We start from the raw sequence: 26,263 nt of genomic DNA on the forward strand, positions 1-26,263 counted from the left end.
TCAGCATTATGGACACATGAAAGACTGCTTGTGGCTATTAATATATATTGAAAATATGATTTCTTGGTAACTGAAAATTGATAAAATTACTTTGGACAAAAAGTCACATAAAGTCATTTCAAATATATAGATAATTCCTTTTTTTCACTTTAGACTACATTTAGATAGACCAACTGGCCATTAAATGACCGTCGATCGGGTATATGCAAGCCGATCCGCAATCATTTAATGGCATGTTTAGAAAGTCTGATCACACTCTGATTTGCACAGAACGATCATTAGTAGATTGTTCTGTGAGCACAGAACATCATGTTCTTGGCAGCACATTTCCTGTTTCATAGGAAGGTGTGCAGCCAAGAACGATGATTTTTAAGCTTGCTTAGACAATCTGATAGTCGGGAAATGAGCGGTCCTAGTATTACCTCTTCCCGATTATCAGCCGGATTAAATGGGACAATATTTCCCAGTGAAAAGTCAAATAGAGAGTTTTCAATTTGCCTGTGTAATGCAATTTAATTCAAATAACATAGATTTTTGTTATTAAAGGGAATCTGTCAACACAGAATGACTGTTCAAATCAAGCACAGGCGATCGGTGCTTCATGGCGGGGTCATTCATTTATATACACCATCCCACCTACTTGGTTTCCGTCTATCTCCACCCTTCTCTGGCTCTATGAAGCCAGAGCTGACAATCAAATAAGAAGGGTGGAGATTGAGAGAAAAAAAGCAGGTGGGAAGGTGCATATAAATGATTAGTCCCACAATGAAGCACCGAGTTTCGGGAACAGTCAGTGCTGAAAGAGTTCCGCCAGGACAAAATGGAGGTACTGAGTCAACAGATTGAATGTTCTAAATCAGGGCATGAGGAATATACAATTTCCACAATCCCTCATTGTAAAGGATTAATTTCTTCTTGACAATGCTAAGGGAACTGCAAAGGTAGACCTTGATTTTACTAAGGAATGGGATTAAACACCTTGCTTTTTATGAATTTAAGGGGGTCAAAATCTTCATGTGTAAGTCTAGAAGATCCCTTAAGAATCATCAATATGGGGAACAGAAGATTTTCGTAGAGAATTAACACTTTGATGTATTCTACTTTTTTCTAATCTCATGTAACATATTTAATTGTACCCTGTTATGATATGTTATGTTTTGAGAAATTATAGAAATAAAGTACAAATAGACAATACAACAATATGCAATAGGCAGAAGAAACCTTTTATTTATGAAGTATTAAAAGGGCAAATGGCAGCAATATACAATATTACATAACACAAATACTAGGTAAGTATAACACAAGCAATGGTTAGACTTTAGGGCATGGAGCCAAACAATAGGCCATAGTTCCCATTATTGATGATGCACTAGGATGCTTTTCCAGTATTGGGTACTATTATTATCACGTTGAATATTTAAGTGAAGGAGCTAATGTATTTTTTTTTTCTTTTCGAAACAGCAATACTCTTGTTTATGGTTATGTATAGTAGAATAGTTCAATCCCATTCATTTGAACTGGGATGAGCTGCAATACCAAAAACTACCTTTAAATAAGAGTGGCACAGTTTTTCAACCCTAAACAACTTCTTTAAGAATGCTAATGAATATAATTTAATGGTATACAGTAGGGTGACTGTTGTCAGTCTTGTGCAATAAATTCATTGTAAATTTTTCCATTTGTACCATATTCCAAATACTAAAAGCCTATTATCTAAATAAGTAAGAAGATATAATGAAGGATATTGTTAGATGAGAGGATGGCAAAATTATTTTTTTGACAATTTTGATATTAGCCCCAAGACCCTAAACACGTAAAACTCACTGGACAGTCATACTAACATAAATAGTTGTAGATATGCATTATACATGGACATCAAAAGCTCATAGAATAAAGCCCATCCCATCTTCAGTCTACACTGGACCAGATTTTCAACTGGTGTTCACATTGTTCTGTGATGCATCCTCACGATTGGATGACTACTTGGACTGGTGACCATGATCCTTGCTTTGGTGACTTTTTGCATGGTCAGATTCATTAGAACTGACATGTTTTTTTGAGAGGCTGAGTGATACTGCAATGAGAATGAATAAGGTTTAGTCAAAGTTAAGTCATGATGACCATCAGTGGTGTAGCTATAGGGATTGAAAGGATAACAGTTGCAGGTAGAAGAAGGAGGGCAAAGCTTATCTACCTCATAAAAAATACCAGTATGATTAATGACAAATGTTAAGTAAGGACACTTATCGATTTTACATTGGGGTCCTGAGGTTTCAAGTTACTCTGTTGATGGACATAACATGTTCAGTGGTACACACGAGTGTTATGTTTTTCAGGACGATTTCTTGTACATTTTTTAGTAGTTCCATTCAAGTATAATGTTTGGTGGCTAGTATGTAAAAAAGGGTGAAGCTTAAAAAAGCTATCTTATACAATATAACATAACAGTGTTATTGGGGGCCATATTAAGCGAATCAATATGACAATGAGAAAGAAGATATTGTGTAAACTATAGTTAATATAGGGAATCTATGGGAATGATGAATATTAGTCTAGACTCTGTTAAATATTATAGTGTACTGATCTAAAAGGAGACCTTAAATATCACTATAACTTTTCATGACAATTATTAATTTTTCAATGACAGAACTTATTGATTATTATTCTGTAATGTTTTTTCCTATCTTTAGGAGTTATCACCCATCTTGCGAAAGGTGATGATAACCCAACTTCTAAAGATGGAAATAACTAAAAAAATATTAAATTGTTCATTCTTTGAATAAGTAGAATGCTTAAATTGACATGTTCATTTTTATATTACGTCATTGTGATACTTACGCTCTTTGCTGATCTTATCATGATGGCGATGTTCAGGCATACTGCAACAAATAATAGTTCATATTTGAAATGTGCAATGTAAAAAATCATCAAGATCATTGTAAAAAAAAATTAACTGTTCATCAGTATTTAGCTAACCAGTGTGTTTTAAAGTACTTTCAATTTTTTCTACATGTGAGATGTATCAAATAATGATCTGTTGAAGGAAATTACTTAAAAGTGTCTACAACCTTATTGCTACAACCTTTGGTACACCTTTGCAAGTTAATTCTTTGATAGTTTCATATTTGAAGCAGTATGATATGATAAGTCATTATTAAAATTTCACATACTGGATGTCCTGTTCTTCAAGCAGTCTTTTGTATGTGGTGATCTCCATCTCTAGATAGGTGGTTTGGTCCATAAGAATTTTGTACTCATGGATCTGACGCTCTAGTTCTGAGCGAATCTTCAAGAGCTGGTCTTCTAGATTGTCAATCAGGGTTTGTAGATGGGAAAGCTGGGAACTAAATGTTGCTTCAGTCTCTGCCAATGTACACTCAAGTGCTGATTTCTGCAAACAGATGAATATATTTCAATTAAAATGTCCATTCTTGTTTTAACTAAGCGGGATTCTTTGATGAGTCCATCAGAATTTACGCGCAATAAAAGTCCAATATTTATAAAATATAAGAGGATTAATAATTTGTAACATCAAAATCCTACTAGAAGTGTAGTCCTCTAAAAGAAGTGATCTTTAGAGAGGTTTAATGATATAAAGTGTACCCACCATGGAATTCCTAGGACACACCCAAACAGTAATACTGGGTAGATATATCTGAACCCACAAATCAACCATAATAAGAAAATCAACTAGTGGTATCACAGACATGTATTTTAGTAGAGTAAAAAGATATACATCTATTATCAATAAATATACCTTAGATTTACAAATTAATTTATGTATTTTCTTGAAGAATTATTTGTACCATGCTCAGTTGACTTTGCAGTTCAATCTCCAGGGTTTGCAAGCATCGCTTCAAGTCAATAACTTCAGTTTGGACTGACTGCAGTTGTTCGGACCCAGAAGCCACCTGACGATTTAATTCCTCACTCTTAAAAAGAATTGATATACAGTCACAAATGAACAGTATGAGAGTAAAGTATTTCTACAAAATTAAGTAAAATTGGTTATTTTACCCTGGCAAGGAACATGCTCTCAACCTCCTTGAGGTTCCTATCCATCAAGTTTTCATATTGTTCTCGAATTTCAGACAAGACTCTGTTAAGGTCAACAGATGGAGCAGCATCCACTTGCACATTGATCCTGGCACCCAGTTGGTTGCGTAGAGCAGTAATGTCCTTTCAAGACACAAGATAAAGAAATCTTATTTCTTAAAAGCCTTGGAACATGGACAAAAAGTCACATTTAGGCTACTTTCTCACTTCCGTCTTTATAAAGACGTTGCATTGCGTCATTCTGTGCAAAAAACGCATCCTGCAAAGTTGCTCGCAGGATGCGTTTTTTGCACATAGACTTGTATTACCGATGCATCGCGTCTGAAAACAGCATCCGCTGCCCACGTTGTGCTCTATTTTGCAAAACGTCTGTCGGTACGTCGGGCCGACGGATTGTGACGGCCCTGTACCGATGGAAGTGTGAAAGTAGCCTTACTCAGCGGCTTTTATTTACATTAGGTTAGCATATACTAGGGGTGGGTGACATTTGAGAAATCCACTTATGTCTTCTAGCAGTTAGTATGTGAAGTTTTTGCTTCCCATGATTTGACAAACAAGCAAAGATGTCGTAAACCAGCCTACAGTTTTCACAGAAAATTCTACAACTGCTTCCTCGGGTTAATTTCCAAGTTCCAGGCATTGCTGTTGTCATATAGCCATGGTCATCACAGGCTTCAACATGGTGTAGAAAAGGAACTGAGGGCATCACAAGAATCTAATTTTCCATTTTAAGGGTAAACACCTGTTAAATGTGCCACTGCGGCTATATTCAGTAATCTGTTAAACATACCTCTTCTTGGTGCTTCTTCATCTGAAGCAATTCATCCTGCAAACTTTGCAGTTGCATCTCCAGATCTGCTCTCTCTATATTTAGGCCTTCAAGAACTTTGCGCAATCCATTCAAGTCAGTCTCAACAAAGTTTCTCAGTCTAACCTCCATCTCATATCTTGGGGAAAACACAGATAGCAATTGAAAATTAATGTCTAAAAATGTTTTACTATCTCATTTTGATAACTATCTAGTTCCACTTACTTGTTCTTGAAATCATCAGCAGCTAGTCTAGCATTATCAATCTGAAGGACAATCTTGGCATTTTCAACAGATGCAGCCGAGATCTGTTATGAAGAAAGCTTGATCAAAGTTTCATGTAGTATATTTTATATCAACTACATGGTATACTACAGACAGCAAATCTTTAATTTCCCATTCCCCGTAGCATATAAGAGATGCATATCTAGTTAATTTACATCAACTAAAATTTTGAGAACTAATTCTATGGTATATTCATCTTTAGTAGACTTAAAACTCCCCAAAGAAATAGTTTCAAATGCTGATATCACTTACTTTATTTTGAAATTCTTCGATGGTTTTATGGTAATGCTGAGAATCAGGTAGCGATGCATGAGCATTTTTATCATACCACTCACAGATTTTCTTCTCAAGTTGAGTATTTTCTGTTTCCAGAGAACGGACCTTCTCAAGATAGGTAGCAAGACGGTCATTCAAAAGTTGCATTGTTTCCTTCTCATTGACATTAAAAAATCCCTCATTCTTCCAACCACCATGACTTCCCGTGTTGTTAAAGTGACTGTCAAGATTATGGCTACTGTGTCCACCTCCATAGCTGCTTCCATGACTGAAGGAAGAGTGCTTGGAAAAGACAATTGGTTTAATCGGTCCACTATGAGCACTATGAGATACATGGTGAACTTTATGGTATCCTCCGTAATGGGCACCACCATGATGAATTGAGGACATATGGCTGGGAATCTTAGGAGAGTGGCTGCTAAGATGAACACTTGATTTGAAGTGTCCAGAAAGAGAATGGGTTTGCTTGTGCTGGCTGTGGCTCATGTTGATGAAGTTGTATTGTTGATTTGTCGTCAGTGTATCTTCCTTGGAAAGAAGTTGATGTTTTGCTGTGTACAGGGCTCACTTTTATATGCTGTGGTAACTATGAGGTTTTTAAGAGGATGTGCAATTTCCATACAATTATTAAGTTTTTCAGTCATTTCTTGATGTCAGCACATTACTTAAAAGTATTTAAATTGGGGCTAGTAAGCAATTTTTAGAACATCAGAGAGTAAAGGCATGGCCAGCAATGACTGTCATCTGTTGTAATTGTCTTTTAAGCTTAATTATATAAAATAGCAAAAAAGTAAACTTTTGACCCACCCTATTGATTTCAGTATTTAGTGCATCAAAGATTTCATTCACATATTGCTTATAACTGTTGATTACAAACATCCCTTTTTACTATTTGAGCAATGATGGTTATAGAACAATAATGACAATAGCAAATGTCACGTATATAAGTACCAATAGGCTATGTATGTAGAATCTCTTTTACCAGCTAAATAGATATACATTATGTTATTTAATTCTGTATGTGAATACACTATCCATATTGGTGTAACATGAGGCTGCATATGATGACCAATAAAGTCCAACTTCTTACAAAAAAAAAACTGTGTATTGGGGCCTTCTAACCAAAGATGGATTAGGGACTGGAGAAAAGAGTAATAAAACATATTTGGTCTTTTTCTGTCATTATGGGAGTTGAGCCTATGTCATAGGTTTTACCAGGAACTTACAATATTGCCATCTTAGTATTGAAATAAATATCTACCCTTGACAAAGTTTTTAGTGAAATAAGAAAACAGCTACAGTGGCTTGAGAAAGTATTCACCCTGTTTGGCATTTTTCATGTTTTGCTACCCCAGAACCTGGAATTTCACTGTTTTTTTAAGGTTTGCATCAGTACATGTAAAGGACATGCCTATATCTGTGAACACTGGGTTTTGTTTATAATGGGAAGCAAATATTAAATAGGACAAAATAACTCAAAACATCTTTCTACATCTTGTCACTGGAATATTTGTCCATTCATTAAGGCAAAACTGCTCCAGCTCCTTCATGTTAGATGGTTTCCTCTGGTGAACAGCAATCTTCAAGTCTGAACACAGATTGTCAATGGGATTAAGGTCTGGACTTTAACTAGGCCACTCCAAAACATAAACATCTTTCATCTTAAACCACTTGAGTGTTGTTTTAGTAGTATGTTTTAGGCCATTGTCTTGTTGGAAGGTAAACCTCAATCCCAGTCTCAAATCACTGACAAACTGAAAAAGGTTTTGCTCAAGAATATCCTTGTATTTCACACCATCAAATCTTCCCCTCAACTTGGACCACTTTCCCCCTCCATGCTGCCAAAAAACATCCTCATAGCATCATGACACCCCTATGGGGATTGTGTTCTAGGGTTGATGAGCTGAGTTGGTTTGGTGTCAGACATACCATTTACCTTGCTGAGCACAGCACCTTCCTCTATATCTTTGAGGAGTCTCCCACATGTCTTTTGGCAATGTAACAAAATAGATAAAAAGTTAAGAGGGTGAATACTTTAGCAAGTCACTGTAGCTGTCATCATTTACAGTGATTCTGATTAATTCCATATACAGTACAGACCAAAAGTTTGGACACACCTTCTCATTTAAAGATTTTTTTGTATTTTCATGACTATGAAAATTGTACTTTCACACTGAAGGCATCAAAACTATGAATTAACGCAGGTGGAATTATATACTTAACAAAAAAGTGTGAAACCACTGAAAATATGTCTTATATTCTAGGTTCTTAAAAGTAGCCACCTTTTGCTTTGATGACTGCTTTGCACACTCTTGGCATTCTCTTGATGAGCTTCAAGAGGTAGTCACCGGGAATGGTTTTCACTTCACAGGTGTGCCCTGTCAGGTTTAATAAGTGGGATTTCTTGCCTTATAAATTGGGTTGGGACCAACAGTTGTGTTGTGCAGAAGTCTGGTGGATACACAGGTGATAGTCCTAGTGAAGAGACTGTTAGAATTTGTATTATGGCCAGAAAAAAGCAGCTAAGTAAAGAAAAATGAGTGGCCATCATTACTTTAAAAAATGAAGGTCAGTCAGTCCAAAAAATTGGGAAAACTTTGAAAGTGTCCCCAAGTGCAGTGGCAAAAACCATCAAGTGCTACAAAGAAATTGGCTCACATTAGGATCGCCCCAGGAAAGGAAGACCAAGAGTCACCTCTGCTTCTGAGGATAAGTTTATCCGAGTCACCAGCCTCAGAAATCGCAGGGTAGCAGCAGATCAGATTAGAGATCAGGTCAATGCCACACAGAGATCTAGCAGCAGACACATCTCTACAACAACTGTTAAGAGGAGACTTTGTGCAGCAGGCCTTCATGGTAAAATAGCTGCTAGGAAACCACTGCTAAGGACAGGCAACAAGCAGAAGAGACTTGTTTGGGCTAAAGAACGCAAGGAATGGACAATAGACCAGCGGAGATCTGTGCTTTAGTCTGATGAGTCCAAATTTGAGATCTTTGGTTCCAACCATAGTGTCTTTGTGCGACGCAGAAAAGGTGAACGGATGGACTCTACATGCCTGGTTCACACCGTGAAACATGAAGGAGGAGGTGTAATGGTGTGGGGGTGCATTGCTGGTGACACTGTTGGGGATTTATTCAAAATTGAAGGCATACTGAACCAGCATGGCTACCACAGCATCTTGCAGCGGCATGCTATTCCATCCAGTTTGCGCTTAGTTGGACCATCATTTATTTTTCAACAGGACAATGACCCCAAACACACCTCTAGGCTGTGTAAGGGCTATTTGACCAAGACGGAGAGTGATGGGCTGCTACGCCAGATGACCTGGCCTCCAGAGTCACCAGACCTGAACCCAATCAAGATGGTTTGGGGTGAGCTGGACCACAGAGTGAAGGCAAAAAGGCCAACAAGTGCTAAGCATCTCTGGGAACTCTTTCAAGATTGTTGGAAGACCATTCCCGGTGACTTCTTCTTGAAGCAGTCTGGGCCTCACAGAGCGACGCTCCCGGGAGATCGCGGTGTGCGTTCACACTGAACACACACCGCGATCTCCACCGCAGAAGCAGGGACCGCCAGGAGGGTGAGTATCGACCTATATTCACCTGTCCCCGTTCCATCGCTGAGCGGCGCCATCTTCCCGGTCTTCGGTCTGTGGCCTTCAGTTCAGAGGGCGCGATGACGCGCTTAATGCGCGCCGGCGCCGCCCTCTGACTGAACAGTCACGGCCAGGAGACCGGGAAGATGGCGGCGCTCAGCGATGGAACGCCGGACAGGTGAGTATAGTAAGTGCTGGGGGGGCCTGAGCTGGCGGCGATACCGGCACCTGACCCCCACAGCGCGCCGGTGTCCCCGCCTGCTCAGGCCCCCCAGCACTCGGCGCCGAGCGGGTCAGAGGCAGTATGGGGACGCAGGATGGAGCAGCACATAAGGATGGGGACGCAGGATGGAGCAGCACATAAGGATGGGGACGCAGGATGCAGCAGTACATAAGGATGGGGACGCAGGATGGAGCAGCACATAAGGATGGGGACGCAGGATGGAGCAGCACATAAGGATGGGGACGCAGGATGGAGCAGCACATAAGGATGGGGACGCAGGATGGAGCAGCACATAAGGATGGGGACGCAGGATGGAGCAGCACATGACAGGATGGGGACGCAGGATGGAGCAGCACATAAGGTTTGGGACGCAGGATGGAGCAGCACATAAGGATGGGGACGCAGGATGGAGCAGCACATAAGGATGGGGACGCAGGATGGAGCAGCACATGACAGGATGGGGACGCAGGATGGGAGCAGCACATAAGGATGGGGACGCAGGATGGAGCAGCACATAAGGATGGGGAAGCAGGATGGAGCAGCACATAAGGATGGGGACGCAGGATGGAGCAGCGCATGACAGGATGGGGATGCAGGATGGAGCAGCACATGGCAGGATGGGGACGCAGGATGGAGCTGCACATAAGGATGGGGACGCAGGATGGAGCAGCACATAAGGATGGGGACGCAGGATGGGAGCAGCACATAAGGATGGGGACGCAGGATGGAGCAGCACATAAGGATGGGGAAGCAGGATGGAGCAGCACATAAGGATGGGGACGCAGGATGGAGCAGCGCATGACAGGATGGGGATGCAGGATGGAGCAGCACATGGCAGGATGGGGACGCAGGATGGAGCTGCACATAAGGATGGGGACGCAGGATGGAGCAGCACATAAGGATGGGGACGCAGGATGGAGCAGCACATAAGGATGGGGACGCAGGATGGAGCAGCACATAAGGATGGGGACGCAGGATGGAGCAGCACATGACAGGATGGGGACGCAGGATGGAGCAGCACATAAGGTTTGGGACGCAGGATGGAGCAGCACATAAGGATGGGGACGCAGGATGGAGCAGCACATAAGGATGGGGACGCAGGATGGAGCAGCACATGACAGGATGGGGACGCAGGATGGGAGCAGCACATAAGGATGGGGACGCAGGATGGAGCAGCACATAAGGATGGGGAAGCAGGATGGAGCAGCACATAAGGATGGGGACGCAGGATGGAGCAGCGCATGACAGGATGGGGATGCAGGATGGAGCAGCACATGGCAGGATGGGGACGCAGGATGGAGCTGCACATAAGGATGGGGACGCAGGATGGAGCAGCACATAAGGATAGGGACGCAGGATGGAGCAGCACATAACAGGATGGGGACGCAGGATGGAGCAGCACATAAGGATGGGGACGCAGGATGGAGCAGCACATAAGGATGGGGACGCAGGATGCAGCATGAACATAACGATGGGGACGCAGGATGCAGCATGAACATAAGGATGGGGACGCAGGATGGGAGCAGCACATAAGGATGGGGACGCAGGATGGAGCAGCACATAAGGATGGGGACGCAGGATGGAGCAGCACATAAGGATGGGGACGCAGGATGCAGCATGAACATAAGGATGGGGACGCAGGATGCAGCATGAACATAAGGATGGGGACTCAGGATGCAGCATGAACATAAGGATGGGGACGCAGGATGCAGCAGCACATAAGGATGGGGACGCAGGATGCAGCATGAACATAAGGATGGGGACGCAGGATGGGAGCAGCACATAAGGATGGGGACGCAGGATGCAGCAGCACATAAGGATGGGGACGCAGGATGCAGCATGAACATAAGGATGGGGACGCAGGATGGGAGCAGCACATAAGGATGGGGACGCAGGATGCAGCAGCACATAAGGATGGGGACGCAGGATGGAGCAGCACATAAGGATGGGGACGCAGGATGGAGCAGCACATAAGGATGGGGACGCAGGATGCAGCATGAACATAAGGATGGGGACGCAGGATGCAGCAGCACATAAGGATGGGGACGCAGGATGCAGCAGTACATAAGGATGGGGACGCAGGATGCAGCAGCACATAAGGATGGGGACGCAGGATGGAGCAGCACATAAGGATGGGGACGCAGGATGCAGCAGCACATAAGGATGGGGACGCAGGATGCAGCAGCACATAAGGATGGGGACGCAGGATGCAGCATGAACATAAGGATGGGGACGCAGGATGCAGCAGCACATAAGGATGGGGACGCAGGATGCAGCAGTACATAAGGATGGGGACGCAGGATGGAGCAGCACATAAGAATGGGGACGCAGGATGCAGCAGCACATAAGGATGGGGACGCAGGATGCAGCAGCACATAAGGATGGGGACGCAGGATGCAGCAGCACATAAGGATGGGGACGCAGGATGCAGCAGCACATAAGGATGGGGACGCAGAATGGAGCAGCACATAAGGATGGGGACGCAGGATGGTAGCAGCACATAAGGATGGGGACGCAGGATGGAGCAGCACATAAGGATGGGGACGCAGGATGCAGCAGCACATAAGGATGGGGACGCAGGATGCAGCAGCACATAAGGATGGGGACGCAGGATGCAGCAGCACATAAGGATGGGGACGCAGGATGGAGCAGCGCATGACAGGATGGGGACGCATGATGGAGCAGCGCATGACAGGATGGGGACGCAGGATGGAGCAGCACATGACAGGATGGGGACGCAGGATGGGAGCAGCGCATCACAGGATGGGAGCAGCGCATCACAGGATGGGGACGCAGGATGGGAGCAGCGCATGACAGGATGGGGACGCAGGATGGGAGCAGCGCATGACAGGAAAGGGAACGCAGGATGGAGCAGCACATGACAGGATGGGGACGCAGGATGGAGCAGCGCATGACAGGATGGGGACGCAGGATGGAGCAGCACATGACAGGATGGGGACGCAGGATGGAGCAGCGCATGACAGGATGGGGACGCAGGATGGAGCAGCACATACCATGATGGAGACAATATACCAATATAAATGCTCGCCACCCGGGCGTAGAACGGGTTCAATAGCTAGTTAATAAATAATAGTAAGAAAGAACAAAAAATGGCTGCACTCACCAGCTCTTGACAATTCTTGTTATTTAAGGTACAGTTACACAGGATCCATGAACATGCTTATGAGGGGAGGGATGAAAGACATCAGACGACAACTTCTCCTCTGTACTCTTGTTAGCACGCTGTTTGCGCTTACGTGCGGCATCGGCGGCTTTTCGCTCTGCATCATTACCATACTTTATATCAGACCTGATCTTACGTGCGCCATCAGCAGCTTTGGACTCTGTGTCATTAGTATACTTAACAGTATCCAGGCGCTTGCATCTATCCTCTGTACTCTTGTTAACACGCTGTTTGCGCTTACGTGCGGCATCGACGGCTTTTCGCTCTGCATCATTACCATACTTTATATCAGACCTGATCTTACGTGCGCCATCAGCAGCTTTGGGCTCTGTGTCATTAGTATACTTAACAGTATCCAGGCACTTGCATCTATCCTCTGTACTCTTGTTAACACGCTGTTTGCGCTTACGTGCGGCATCGGCGGCTTTTCGCTCTGCATCATTACCATACTTTATATCAGACCTGATCTTACGTGCGCCATCATAAGCTTTGGACTCTGTGTCATTAGTATACTTAACAGTGTCCATGCGCTTGCATCTATCCTCTGTACTCTTGTTAGCACGCTGTTTGCGCTTACGTGCGGCATCGGCGTCTTTTTGCTCTGCATTATTAGTATACTTTCTATCAGACCTAATCTTACGCGCGCCATCAGCAGCTTTGGGCTCTGTGTCATTAGTATCCTTACTATTAGAGCTCATGTTGGCTAAGCTAAACAGCTTTAAGCGTGGTGGTGGCAAACAACAGGTTAATAAGAGGCAGTGTCAGGTAGTAGGAAAATAGCCAGTTAATAATAGGCAATAGTTCTTTGCAGGAATGCAGATATTAATAAATAGGCAGTTTATATTGCAGAGAAATTGCTGGGCAATAATGGACAATGTCCTTATGTGGCAAATAATAGAGCAATATACCCAATGTGGCAAAGAAGAGGTTAATAAACGGCAGTCTCTCAGTATAACAGTCAGTGAATAATAGGCAGTATATGGAGAAAACACCAAACAAAAGTTCAAAATTGGTGTGAAAATGTCACTGAACCACTTCACAACTAAATATATATAGTTTTGGTAAATGGTATTATCATTTTTTTGACGAAATTCGGCAGGAGCTTGAAGAGCAACGTCACTGGGCCCGCCTCCACGCAGTAGAAACTTGCTGTGAGGTAAAAATTCAAAAATCACACCAAAATGGCGGGCGGAGTGTGTCACAGTACGGCACGTTTCTGATCTGTCGCTCGCAGCAGGCGGCAACCAATCAGACACTGGACACTGTTGACGTCACTTATCTCCGGACATTAGCTCCGGACATTATCTCCGCACATTAGCTCCGGACATTAGCTCCGCACATTAGCTCCGGACAAAGCCACGGAAGTTGGCACAAATTGCAGGAAGTAGTATTCTAGGCAATTAATCTCCGGACATTAGCTCCGGACATTAGCTCCGGACATTAGCTCCGGACAAAGCCACGGAAGTTGGCACAAATTGCAGGAAGTAGTATTCTAGGCAATTATATATTAGATGTGGCAAAGAAGAGGTTAATAAACGGCAATCTCTCAGTATAACAGTCAGTGAATAATAGGCAGTATATGGAGAAAACACCAAACAAAAGTTCAAAATTGGTGTGAAAATGTCACTGAACCACTTCACAACTAAATATATATAGTTTTGGTAAATGGTATTATCATTTTTTTGACGAAATTCGGCAGGAGCTTGAAGAGCAACGTCACTGGGCCCGCCTCCACGCAGTAGAAACTTGCTGTGAGGTAAAAATTCAAAAATCACACCAAAATGGCGGGCGGAGTGTGTCACAGTACGGCACGTTTCTGATTGGTCGCTCGCAGCAGGCGGCAACCAATCAGACACTGGACACTGTTGACGTCACTTATCTCCGGACATTAGCTCCGGACATTAGCTCCGGACAGGAAGTTGGCACAAATTGCAGGAAGTAGTATTCTAGGCAATTATATATTAGATAGAACATTTACATTTTACGGTAATTGAGCAATCAGATATCACTAGGTCTTTTGTCAAATTCTTCTTTTGTAATGCCATTATACTCTCAGGATGTCTGTATCCTAGATATCTATGCCACATGTGAATACAATTCTTGTGATCATGTGTACATAACTTCATCTGTTCCTTTAATGTGTCTAGATGATATAATTGTTCACCTGCTTTGACATTATTACCTTATCTCCCGCTAGAATTGTACAATTATCATCTTTGCATTTTACAGTAAGTTCTTTGGGTGTCAGACACTTTACAGATAACAATCCTCCTTCTAGTCCAGGAACATATAACACATCCTTTACTAGTAATTTTGAATTGTGCCCAAATCTATCAGGACAGATTAGCATTCCTTGTCAAATACCTTCTGCTGTTATTTTACTCCCATCTGCAAGATAAATTGTTTCCTTCTTATTTTCATCAAGTTCAGTAAAGAAGCTTTTATCACTAGTCATGTGACTTGTTGTTCCTCAGTCAATAAACCAGCCTGACGATGACTCTTTAGCAGTTACATTAAATGCACCATTCTAGTGATCTGCATGTGGGATAGAAATTGTGCTTTTTACTTTCTCTTTATTTTCCATTTAGTGTATTTTCTGTTGTTCTGCTTTCCATATAGTCATATAGTAGACTCTTTGTTTAAATGTCCCTCTTTCTTACATCTGAAACACTCTCTTGTCTCTGTATTTTGGGGCTTCTTGTCTGTCGCTTTAAGAGCATTTTCACTATCCCTTTAAGTGCAATCATTTATTTGCTCATTCCTTTTATGATATTCATCTATGAGTCTGGTCTTTACAAACTCTACTGTAATATCTACTTCAGGTCTTGTCTGTAATGCGTTCATCAAAGCAGTGTATGAATGTGGTAAACGGCACAATAACATTGCAGCTATATGGCTTTCCTTAATGTCTTCACCGACTGTGAAGTGGCTTAAATTTGGCACAACAGTGACATTACCTAGAACCATACATCTCTCCAAAATTGATGAAAAGGAAAGAAGACAAAAACGGTCTGGAAAGCTGCCATAGGCCTACAGCAACATTAAAGAAGCTGTGGGAATTTCTGGCAAGTACTGGTTGTGTACTAAAGGTAACAATAATCTATATTCTTCAGATGTTTGGACAATGGAGTAGATTGGTAAGACAAAAGTCTTTTCTTACAAAGAAAAACATTCAAGCCTGTCTATGTTTTGCCAAAACTTAATTCAAGCCTGTTAAAAACATGTGGAAAAATTTGCTATGGTCTGATGAGACCAAGGTTGAACTTTTTGTCATAATTCCAAAAGGTATGTTTGCAACAAAGCCAACACCGTGTATTAGTGGCTTTGGTGCTTTTTTTCAGCAGCTGATACTGGGGCATTTGCCATAGTACAGTGAATTATGAACAGTTCCAAATATCAATCTTGTGTCATAAACTTCTTGACACTGCTAACAATCAGCAAGTCTAAGATGAAGATGAATTTCACCATACAGCATGTCAATATCCCTAAGAATGCCTCCAAGTCAACAAAAGAATGGCTTCATCAGAAGAATATCAAGGTTTCAAAATGGTCCAGTTGTGAACGCAATTGAAAATTTGTGGGATTAAAGGCAAAAAGGAGCTCACCACACTTGCTGATCATACTGATAGCCGAGAACTTTGTGACTGGTGGGTGCTGGATCCAGCTGGTGAACCACAGGCAAAGCAACAAGAGCATCCAGCATCCATGTGCATCCAGTAAGTATAAACATAAACAATTATTTATTAAAAACCGTTAAAATGAACAATGTCCAAGGAAAACGTTAAAAGTGACACGTTTCTGGCAAAAACGCCCTTAGTCATATTATATCACATGAAAATTCATGAGTTGACCTGAACAGAGCAGTACACAAGAGATGACCTCGCAATTTGACAGCTCTTGCTTTTCAATTGAATTGTACAGGTTATAGGTAAGTAGGTGACATTATAGGTGGAAAACGTTCTAAACTGATTCTTCTTAGTACGGTTTATTTACATGAAAGGAACGTGACATTTTCACATAGGTGTGTAGAATTTGTATACCCACTGTATCTCTACAAATCCTGAAAGTTTAATATTCTTGCTCAGTTACCCATTATCAGAACTGAAGCCATAGACTTCCAGTGCTACTGGTAGGGTGTGGAATGTTTGGTCCTTTCATTTACCAGTCAACTATGGATTAATTGTAAGAAGTTTTATAACTGTCTGATGCTTTTCATACCGCTCGCAAAATTAATGTTAAGCGCATTACCAAAGCATATAAAACACATGATTACCCAGACAGTTGTGTATTCATTTAATAAAAATTGGTTTACGTGACACTCCCCTTCTTCCCTATATAAGCGATCAAGAAAAGCCCAGAACATACCTTGAAGAGCCTACAGTAAGACTGATATTTAATTCTCTATCTTCTGTAATTCCACATATTTTGTAACCATGAGCCACAGTGCATACTCATCTGCTGGATCACATCATGGAAAGTGTCATGTTGACAGTCATTCTCCTAGGATCTCAACCCACGTCTATGGTGTCAATCATGGAAAAACCCACAAGATTCATCATGGAGGATCTCATATTTCCCTTCATGGAGGTTCCCATACTTCACACCAAGTTGGATCCAATGTTTCCCACCATGGATATTCTCACAAAGTTCACTATGGTGGAGGGTCCCATCTCTCACATTGTGGAAGTTCACACAAAGGCCATCATGGAAACCTGTGCAGAGCTCCAAGTGTTCATGGAGGATCAGGAGGCAAAGGAATCTCTATCTCCACGCATTCTTCTCATGGAATCAGTCATAGTGGCCACCATAGTCATGGGAAATCCCACAGTTATGGCCTATTTAGTGTTAATGAGAAAGAAACCATGCAACATCTGAATGATCGTCTGGCATCTTATTTAGATAAAGTTCGTTCTTTAGAGCAACAAAATGCACAACTGGAAGGAAATATTCGTGACTGGTATGAGAGGAATCAACCCAGCACCTTACCTGACTTCAGCTGCTATTTCAGGACTATTCAAGAGTTACAGAGCCAGGTAAAATAATAAATGTGTACATTAAGGTCAACTGTGAGTAATTCAGTAAATGTGTTTTTCAATTGTTTATATTATCACAATCTTCTATAGATTTCATCAACAAGTATAGAAAATGCCCGCCTTGTACTACAAATAGATAATGCTCGTCTGGCAGCAGATGATTTCAGAAACAAGTAAGTAATGAACATTAGATTATTTAAGAAGTTGATCAATGAAAATAAAATAAATTGCGATTTAATTATGTTCTCAGGTTTGAAATGGAGCGTCAGTTAAGCAACTCAGCTGAGGCTGATGTGAATGGCTTGAGAATGCTTCTAGAAGAACTCAATCGGGAGACATGCAGCCTAGAAAGTCAGGTCCAAAACCTCCAAGAAGAACTGCAGCAGATGAAGAGAAACCATGATGAGGTAAAATACATGTAAATAGTATTTAATTGTCCAAACTAATTAGTATGTGTAGTGACTTCTAAAATGTCATCATGGGAAATATTTACTGATGCTACCTACAGTAGCAGAACTACATAAGAAAACTACTTTGTTTAATTATCAGTTTCAACATAATATATTTAAATAATTAATCCTTGTACCCTGGTATACATCAAATGAGAGTTATTGATGTAAATTGACCCAATATATTTATCAACACAGGACTTCTTGATACATGTGTCAAAAACCATAGAGAAATCAACCTGGGTGTGTTGAATCTGAACCAAAAACACACACAGGACAAACTATTCTGGCTGCAGATGTGATTTATTTGTCTTTTTTCCAATATTTCTGTAGAGCACTAACAAGTTAATTTGTAGAAGCATATACCAAACCATAGATTGTCTATTCATAGGAAGTAAACTCTCTGCGAGCCCAGCTAGGTGCCAGAATCAATGTAGAAGTTGATGCAGCTCCATCTGTAGATCTGAACAGGACCTTGGCTGAGATAAGGCAGCAATACGAGAATTTAATGGATCGCAATCTAAGAGAAGTAGAGGCCATGTTCCGGCAAAGGGTAAGTTTTTACAAGAATATTGTTTTATACACATAGAAGGATATATAGTATGGATTGTATTAAACAAAACCAGTTACCTCTAGATACATCTTTAAGCGCCATTTTAGTCAGCTATACTGTATGATGACTGCATATCGGAAGTGTTACTATTACATTTACAACATCAAAGCTCCACATTATTCTACTGAACCAAAAGATCATTAAAAAGAATTATGGAAGTCCTTCATCTGAATAGTTTTGTTCACCCATAATCTCCATTTAAAGTAAAGTGAGCAAGACCATTTTTCTAATGCAAAGTTATCCTATTTTACACATGTAGACAGAAGATCTTAACCGAGAGGTTGCATCTGGCTCTGAGCAACTGCAGTCTGTCCAAACTGAAGTCATTGACCTGAAACGAAAAATACAAACCTTGGAGATTGAACTACAAAGTCAGTTGAGCATGGTAAGTTGATCTCCAATTCAGCTGAATTTATGAATATATGAATACATGATGGAACACTAGGTATGTGAGGTCCAGAAGTGTCAGCAGATGTTCTTGGGCTACAATGCAAAATCTCTAACAGGATGGCCCAGCTACTTTGTTCCATTTATTGTATGTGTGTTCTAATATGGATGACAACACATTCAAGAACTTAGCCAATAAACTGTGTTTGAACATGTTTTTTATCCATCTTTTTTACTAATAATTTCTTATCGTTAATCCAGAAATCTGCCCTGGAAGGCACTTTAGCAGAAACCGAAGCTACATTTGGATCCCAGCTTTCACAGCTACAAAGTCTCATCAATAAAGTGGAGGCTCAGCTGTCTCAGATCAGATCTGATCTAGAACGCCAAAACCATGAGTACAAAATCCTCATGGACCAAAAGACCCACCTGGAAATGGAGATCGCCACTTACAAACGTCTGCTGGAAGGTCATGATATTCAGTAGGTATCTCGTCAAGCATTTGATGTTCAACATTAGCTCAGCATTCTCTAGTTAAGTTGAGAATGGTGAAACTAGAAAAATTTTCATATTCTAAAACAATAAAGTGTATTTTTAGAGTTACAGTAACATTATTGTCATTCTTTTACAGTGGATCAGATCATTATGCTTCAGCATTCAAACATGGTATGTAGCCTGTGTTTTCATAGTCCTACCGTTTAAAAGTACAATGCATCAAAAACAGAGAGTCACATAAGAAAGGTTAAAAAATGACCCTACTTTAGAGTGCAGGATTTTGACACTCAACACAGAAAGTGCAGTTTGTTCCCTATACTCAGGGCTTTAGTGACCCTTGGGTGGAAGCATAACTTTAAACTCCTGTGCGCAAGTCAAAACATATAATCTGGTTCTCACCTACCATGTGACATTCATAAGACTAATGTCTTGTTACGTGAAACCGAAGTATTATCTCCTACCTCTCTGCACCACCTTTAGCTATGCCCCTACTGGTGGAAGTTGTTTGCTACAGGGAAGATTAAACCAACTAAGGCTGGGTTAACTTAAACCAATGGCCCTATAGCAGCGAGATGTCTGTTTTCCCGTGGCCTACTGTACTAATATGCTCCGTATAGAATCTACATCCCATGAAAGAATAGAGATGTAATGAAAACAATAAGCAAGGAGTGCAAAACGTGTGAAACCTGGTGATTATGTGGATTATCAAACAGGGGCCAAGTGGCCACTAACCTGCACAACCCCAGTTTGCGCTTGAAGGGATGATACCTGAGAATCATTGGACACTGCCTTGAACCACGGCTGCTGGCCAGCACTTCCGGGTTCTGGTCACGTGATCAGGGAACAGGATACGCGTCACTGCAGGTCCTTAAGCTGGGAAGCGCGAATCTAGCATTGCCCGGACACCGCAGGTCCTTAAGCTTCTCAATGGAATTTACTATGCTCTTAGCTGCTCCTGCCGCAAACCCTCAGGAAGAGGGATACAGAATGATGTAGGAGAAAAAGGTGCAGCTGTCTGTGGAGCGCTATGGCTAAAATCTGAATGCATGGGTGAATAACTTTTCACCCATGCATTCAGATTTTAGCCATAGCGCTCCACATGCCACTACAACTTTTTCTCCTTCATCATGAAAGAATAGAGGACACTTTGAGTGTTCCTGCCTTTAGAAACTCACTTCAAACTACATACTTCATCCTACTATTTAAATACAATTAGGAAACTCTCAGGATTTACAGGTTCTCCGCTATATTTCCTTAAAGGGAATCTGTCAGCAGGTTTTTGCTATGTTATCTGAGGTACGGGTTAAAACACATATTTCAACGATGTGTCACATGTCAGGCTGTGTGCTGTTCTTTACTTACAATAAAGGTTTTATCACTTGATGATTATCATTGCTGGGACTACAGCACATAAAGCAGTAAATGCATGCTAGTCCAACTCCACCCCCTCCTGTGATAAGCAGCTCACTGTTAATAGACAATGTACACAGAGAGCCTGATGTGGGTGGGGGTAGCTTTCTCAGCTCTGCTGAATTGCTAAATCTAAAAACTCTGATTGTGTCACAACTGCTGCACCCAGTAAACTAAGTGATACATATTTGGCTTCAGGGTGCCTACATCATGCTGCTCTCAGATGAGGTAGCAAAAACCTTTAATGTTTGGTCCTCTTTTTCAATAGTTTGATTCTATATATCTTGAGTTTGTTATGTTCTCTGCTGTAATGTCCAGCATCATTAATGTAAACCAAAAGTCGTTAATTCTCTTCTTATTTTCAGAATCTCATCACTCAATGAAGACACATCATGTTGCAAGCCATGTACACAGTAAATGCTAATTAACCTTTGAAGAGAAGCGGTAGTGGATTAAACGTGTCACTTCTCATTCTTGATATATTTCTATCCATTTTCTTAATTTCTTCCTTAATTAACTTTAAAGTGGACATGAATAAGGTACAATGACCTTCCTTCTCAGTAGACACCAGTAACATTGAGAGTAGATGTATTAAATTGGCAGGGGGATTTCATTCCTTACGTTAGAATTATAGAGGACCTAATGTCAACGGTCTCATGGCTGTTTCAAGGTCATGGAGGCCTTAAAACAAAATATTTAGTGAGGGACCCTTTATTACCTAAGCCCCTCATACACTTTAGAGGAAAGGTGGCCAAAGATGTTGATTTTGACCGGATCAGTTATATTTTCGGGGGTAAAAGAATATTAACAACAATTTGTCCCAGGTTTTATCTTCCCCATCTGAGAGTAACTTAAGGAAGGCTTAGAAATTCCAATTCTAATCCTCGGTCATTTCTTACTGTATTTTTGATAAAAACTTCTTTATCTACTGCTGCTAGTCAGTGATGAGCTTTCGCTATTTGGTCTTCAAAGCATTAAATTGGTAAGAGAAACTATTTAACAACCCATACACATTAAACAATAGTCAGCTAAACCCACCACTTTTGGTGTGACTGGCCATCTATCTGTTTTGTATGGGGACCCCCCAAATCCCTTCAACATTCGATGCAATGGGAGGGAAGGATAAGGTATGCTGAATTTCATGACCTGTTCCTTTTTTGCTTTCAGGAGATAAGTAAGTGGCAGACATCTCTGGCAGCGGCTTTCTCTACTCCCAAAACATATGCATGCTTAGCTGAACTGAATGTGTCTGTGTGGGGGGAGTTGGAGAGATAAGATAGCAGACATCTTGGTGTATTGCCATCTAGATATCCAGACTTTATTAGAGTTTTCAGCATGAGAGCAAATAATATGTTAAGTAAATTATTCTAATAGTACATAAATGCTGTAGTTTACGCACATGAAGGTTAATATGTTCTTTTAGATTTCTCGGTCATTGTACCTAATTCTTCATTTATGAATATACTGTTGAGTATAAAGCACATTCAATTCGTGTTGTAATGGTTGATGATCCACTGTAAAGATTGTACATTGTGTGCTGAAGTCATGTTTCTCATGTCATATTTTCATTAAACTCTTCCTCTTTCATGCAAATGGCTATCATGTGTTTTAATAACCGATACTGTATTAGGGAGAATAATATAGGGCCACGAAAACCAGACCCTTGTGACCCTAGTGGGTACTCATTCATTACCACTGTCTTACAGTGAAATGGTTTTTATAACAACTAATCAGAACTCAGCTTTCATTTTAACAGAGCAGTGTAAGGAATGAATGAAGCCATTCTCATTCTTCTCTGCCAGTCGTGTGGTACTCTTTGCCATAATGAAGGCCTATGGATATGGGGGGTTATGTACACTTAAGAAAAGGACCATTTTATTGGTCAATTTCCAAGCTTTCACATTCCAGCAAAAAGCAGTATACATGGTTTAGTGTAAAAAAAAAATAGAAAATGGCATGTACCTATCATTGTTGAAGACATCTAGTAGAGGATTATGAGAAGCCTGAGGAAATTGGAAGAGAAAAATTATCCCAGCTCATGTCTGCAGATGAAGATTTTCACTTGTACTGTATTCACTTCACGTGAAGTCTACGAGTGTCAGTCAAATAGGAATCAAGGGGAACCAAATTAGTTTGTTAGTAGCATGTTGGCATATTGGATTTGGTTATAGACATGATTCTTGACAGCTATTTGGACCTGATCCAATATATTGTGCTTTATTAAGAACTAGCTGAAGAGCCCGGCGTTGCCTGGGCATAGTAAATATCTGTGGTTAGTTATAGCACCTCACTTCTCTTATTTTCCCATCACGCCTCTCATTTTCCCAATCACATTTTTCATTTTCCCCCTCATATCTCTCATTTTCTCCCTTACACCTCTCATTTTCTCCCTCACTCCTCTCATTCCCCCCTAACACTTGTCATTTCGACCTCACATCTGTCATTTTCCGATCACTCCACTATTTTCCCTCACTCCTCTTTCGACCCCACATCTGTCATTTTCCGATCACTCCACTATTTTCCCTCACTCCTCTCATTTTGCACTCACACCGTTTCATTTTCACCTCAGTATATACATGTTTGTCATCTCCCTTATATATAGTATACACCTGTATGTCATCTCCTGTATATAGTATATACCTGTATGTCATCTCCCCTGTATATATAATATACCTGCTGTGTGTCATCTCCCCTGTATATAGTATATACCTGTATGTCATCTCCTCCTATATATAGTATATACCTGTATGTTATCTCCTTCTATATATAGTATATACCTGTATGTCATCTCCTCCTGTATATAGTATATACCTGTGTGTCATCTCCCCTGTATATAGTATATATCTGTGTGTCATCTCCTCCTGTATATAGTATATACCTGTATGTCATCTTCTATATATAGCATATACCTGTATGTCATCTCCTCCTGTACATAGTATATACCTGTAGGTCATCTGCTCCTGTATATAGTATGTACCTGTATGTCACCTCCTCTATATAGTATATACCTGTGTGTCATCTCTCCTGTATATAGTAGATATCTGTGTGTCATCTCCCCTGTATATAGTATATACCTGTGTGTCATCTCCTCCTGTATTAGACCTCGTTCACACATTATTTGGTCAGTATTTTTACCTCAGTATTTGTAAGCTAAATTGGCAGCCTGATAAATCCCCAGCCAACAGGAAGCCCTCCCCCTGGCAGTATATATTAGCTCACACATACACATAATAGACAGGTCATGTGACTGACAGCTGCCGTATTTCCTATATGGTACATTTGTTGCTCTTGTAGTTTGTCTGCTTATTAATCTAATTTTTATTTTTGAAGGATAATACCAGACTTGTGTGTGTTTTAGGGCGAGTTTCGTTTGTCAAGTTGTGCGTGTTGAGTTGCGTGTGGCGACATGCATGTAGCGACTTTTGTGAGATGAGTTTTGTGTGGCAACATGCATGTAGCAACTTTTTGTGTGTCGAGTTGCATGTGACAGGTTAGTGTAGCAAGTTGTGTGCAGCAAGTTTTGCGCATGGCGAGTTTTGCGCATGGCGAGTTTTATGTGTGGTGCCTTTTGAGTATGTGCAAGTTGTGTGTGTTAGGAGTCGAGTTTCCTCTGCTGCACAGGGGGAATCTCGATCCGTCTCCGCTGCGGTCTCCCGTTCTCCTCCAGCCGCGGTGGAGTCTGCTCGGCGGGGATGTCGCTCCCAGTGTCTTGCTCGCTCTCACTCTGTACAGAGAGTTACTGCTGCTTCTTCAGCTCCTGCCATTAAAGTCAGTGCTGGTCAGCGGCGAGCGGACTTCCCTGGGACTAAGTCCTTGTTTGCACACACTGAGCATGCCCAGAGCAAGATCTCCCGTTGGAGATCGAGGGTCATGTGCTCTGGCTGTGCAGCACATTCCATTGGTCCTCTTGGCAGGCCCTGGAAGGGCAAAGTTTCTGTGGCCACTTCCTGTCCTGCAATTATATAAACTGCGCATGACCGCACAGCCATGCGCTAGTGTACAATTGAATACGTGTGTTTGTTGTGAGTGCAAGTCGTTCATTAAATACCCCTACCCTATTGTATGACTGTTCACGTATGGTGTATGGCTGCTATCTAGCGCCCGACAAATCACTCAACGTGTCACACACGTATCAGCGTCTATTGCTGTGACCGCCAGTGCGCCAGTAGTGCGCTTCCTGACCCACGTCTGGGTGCTTAGTGGTGCCTGCCAGCACGGCACAGTTCGCACTTCGGTGCTCTAATTAAGAGTTGCCTAATACACCCTGTTGCGGTGTTGTGTCAGCAAGTGGTCTAATCGGACTTCTATCCTAGTTGGGGTTAAGTTCGCTGACTGCTTGCTCGCCTTCTATGTGCGGTACCGCGATCCTGTGACGCAACAGGATCGCTTCCTTCACATTGGGTGAAGTTTAACCCACGCGAGTATACTTATGAGTACCGCCATATAGTCCGTCATTACTCAGCAGCAGGTTCCATCTCTGCACGGTGGACCCCGGGCTACGAACGCACCGTACACTATCAGTCTTATTATTTGGTGCATTCCGCTAGCCCTAACAGTGTGTGAGGCAACTTTTGCATGTGCTGCAACTTTTGTACATGTGGCAATTTTTCCGCGTGTGCAAGTTTTGCGTGTGGCGAGTTTTCCATGAGGTGAGTTTTTCACTTGTGGCGAGTTTTGCGTGAGCCTAGTTTTTGCATGTGGCGAGTTTTGCGCGTGGCGAGTTTTGAGCGGCGACTTTTGTGTTTCGACTTTTATGTGGCGAGGTTGGTGTATGTGTGGTGAAATGTGTGCTGAGGGTGGTATATGTGTTCAAGCACGTGGTAGTGTGTGGCGCATTTTGTGTGTGTGTTCATATCCCCGTGTGTGGTGAGTATCCCATGTCGGGGCCCCACCTTAGCAACTGTACGGTATATACTCTTTGGCGCCATCGCTCTCATTCTTTAAGTCCCCCTTGTTCACATCTGGCTGCTGTCAATTTGCCTCCAACACTTTTCCTTTCACTTTTTCCCCATTATGTAGATAGGGGCAAAATTGTTTGGTGAATTGGAAAGCGCGGGGTTAAAATTTCACCTCACAACATAGCCTATGACGCTCTCAGGGTCCAGACGTGTGACTGTGCAAAATTTTGTGGCTGTAGCTACGACGCCTCCAACACTTTACCTTTCCACCACGCGCCAGTAGTGCGCTTCCTGACCCACGTCTGGGTGCTTAGTGGTGCCTGCCAGCACGGCACAGTTCGCACTTCGGTGCTCTAATTAAGAGTTGCCTAATACACCCTGTTGCGGTGTTGTGTCAGCAAGTGGTCTAATCGGACTTCTATCCTAGTTGGGGTTAAGTTCGCTGACTGCTTGCTCGCCTTCTATGTGCGGTACCGCGATCCTGTGACGCAACAGGATCGCTTCCTTCACGTTGGGTGAAGTTTAACCCACGCGAGTATACTTATGAGTA

The 26,263-nt window shown here is 41.9% G+C and overlaps 2 protein-coding genes and 1 long non-coding RNA gene across 3 annotated transcripts; 2 read left to right on the forward strand and 1 right to left on the reverse strand.

Moving 5' to 3' along the window:
• Positions 1-1,202: 1,202 nt before the first annotated feature.
• On the reverse strand, positions 1,203-5,948 carry LOC138667524 (keratin, type I cytoskeletal 19-like). The gene is made up of 8 exons (XM_069755693.1): positions 5,402-5,948; positions 5,090-5,172; positions 4,847-5,003; positions 4,018-4,179; positions 3,807-3,932; positions 3,171-3,391; positions 2,839-2,879; positions 1,203-2,074 (listed from the first exon to the last, which is right to left on the reverse strand). The coding sequence occupies exons 1-8, from the start codon at positions 5,909-5,911 to the stop codon at positions 1,980-1,982; spliced, it is 1,395 nt and encodes a 464-aa protein (XP_069611794.1). The 5' UTR covers positions 5,912-5,948; the 3' UTR covers positions 1,203-1,979.
• An 11,191-nt stretch (positions 5,949-17,139) lies between these two features.
• LOC138667525 (keratin, type I cytoskeletal 14-like) lies at positions 17,140-19,396 on the forward strand. Its single transcript, XM_069755694.1, has 6 exons — positions 17,140-17,461; positions 17,552-17,634; positions 17,712-17,868; positions 18,302-18,463; positions 18,783-18,908; positions 19,172-19,396. Exons 1-6 carry the CDS (start codon positions 17,291-17,293, stop codon positions 19,394-19,396), a joined length of 924 nt encoding a protein of 307 aa, XP_069611795.1. The 5' UTR covers positions 17,140-17,290.
• A 145-nt stretch (positions 19,397-19,541) lies between these two features.
• Positions 19,542-22,408, forward strand: LOC138667526 (uncharacterized). The gene is made up of 2 exons (XR_011318804.1): positions 19,542-19,576; positions 21,181-22,408. It is a non-coding gene; the product is annotated as an uncharacterized lncRNA (long non-coding RNA).
• Positions 22,409-26,263: the final 3,855 nt, after the last annotated feature.

This window comes from Ranitomeya imitator, chromosome 2 (genome assembly GCF_032444005.1).
Source record: "Ranitomeya imitator isolate aRanImi1 chromosome 2, aRanImi1.pri, whole genome shotgun sequence".
Lineage (NCBI taxonomy): Eukaryota > Metazoa > Chordata > Amphibia > Anura > Dendrobatidae > Ranitomeya > Ranitomeya imitator.

Coding starts and splice junctions, on each gene's coding strand:
- LOC138667524 (XM_069755693.1), bottom strand. CDS start 5,911: ATGAGCCACAGCCAGCACAAGCAAACCCATTCTCTTTCTGGACACTTC. Junction 3,392..3,806: donor TGCAAAGTCAACTGAGCATG/GTACAAATAATT, acceptor ATCTGTTTGCAG/AAATCAGCACTTGAGTGTAC. Junction 2,880..3,170: donor CTTGAAGAACAGGACATCCA/GTATGTGAAATT, acceptor TATTTGTTGCAG/TATGCCTGAACATCGCCATC.
- LOC138667525 (XM_069755694.1), top strand. CDS start 17,291: ATGCAACATCTGAATGATCGTCTGGCATCTTATTTAGATAAAGTTCGT. Junction 17,462..17,551: donor TTCAAGAGTTACAGAGCCAG/GTAAAATAATAA, acceptor AATCTTCTATAG/ATTTCATCAACAAGTATAGA. Junction 18,464..18,782: donor AGGCCATGTTCCGGCAAAGG/GTAAGTTTTTAC, acceptor TTACACATGTAG/ACAGAAGATCTTAACCGAGA.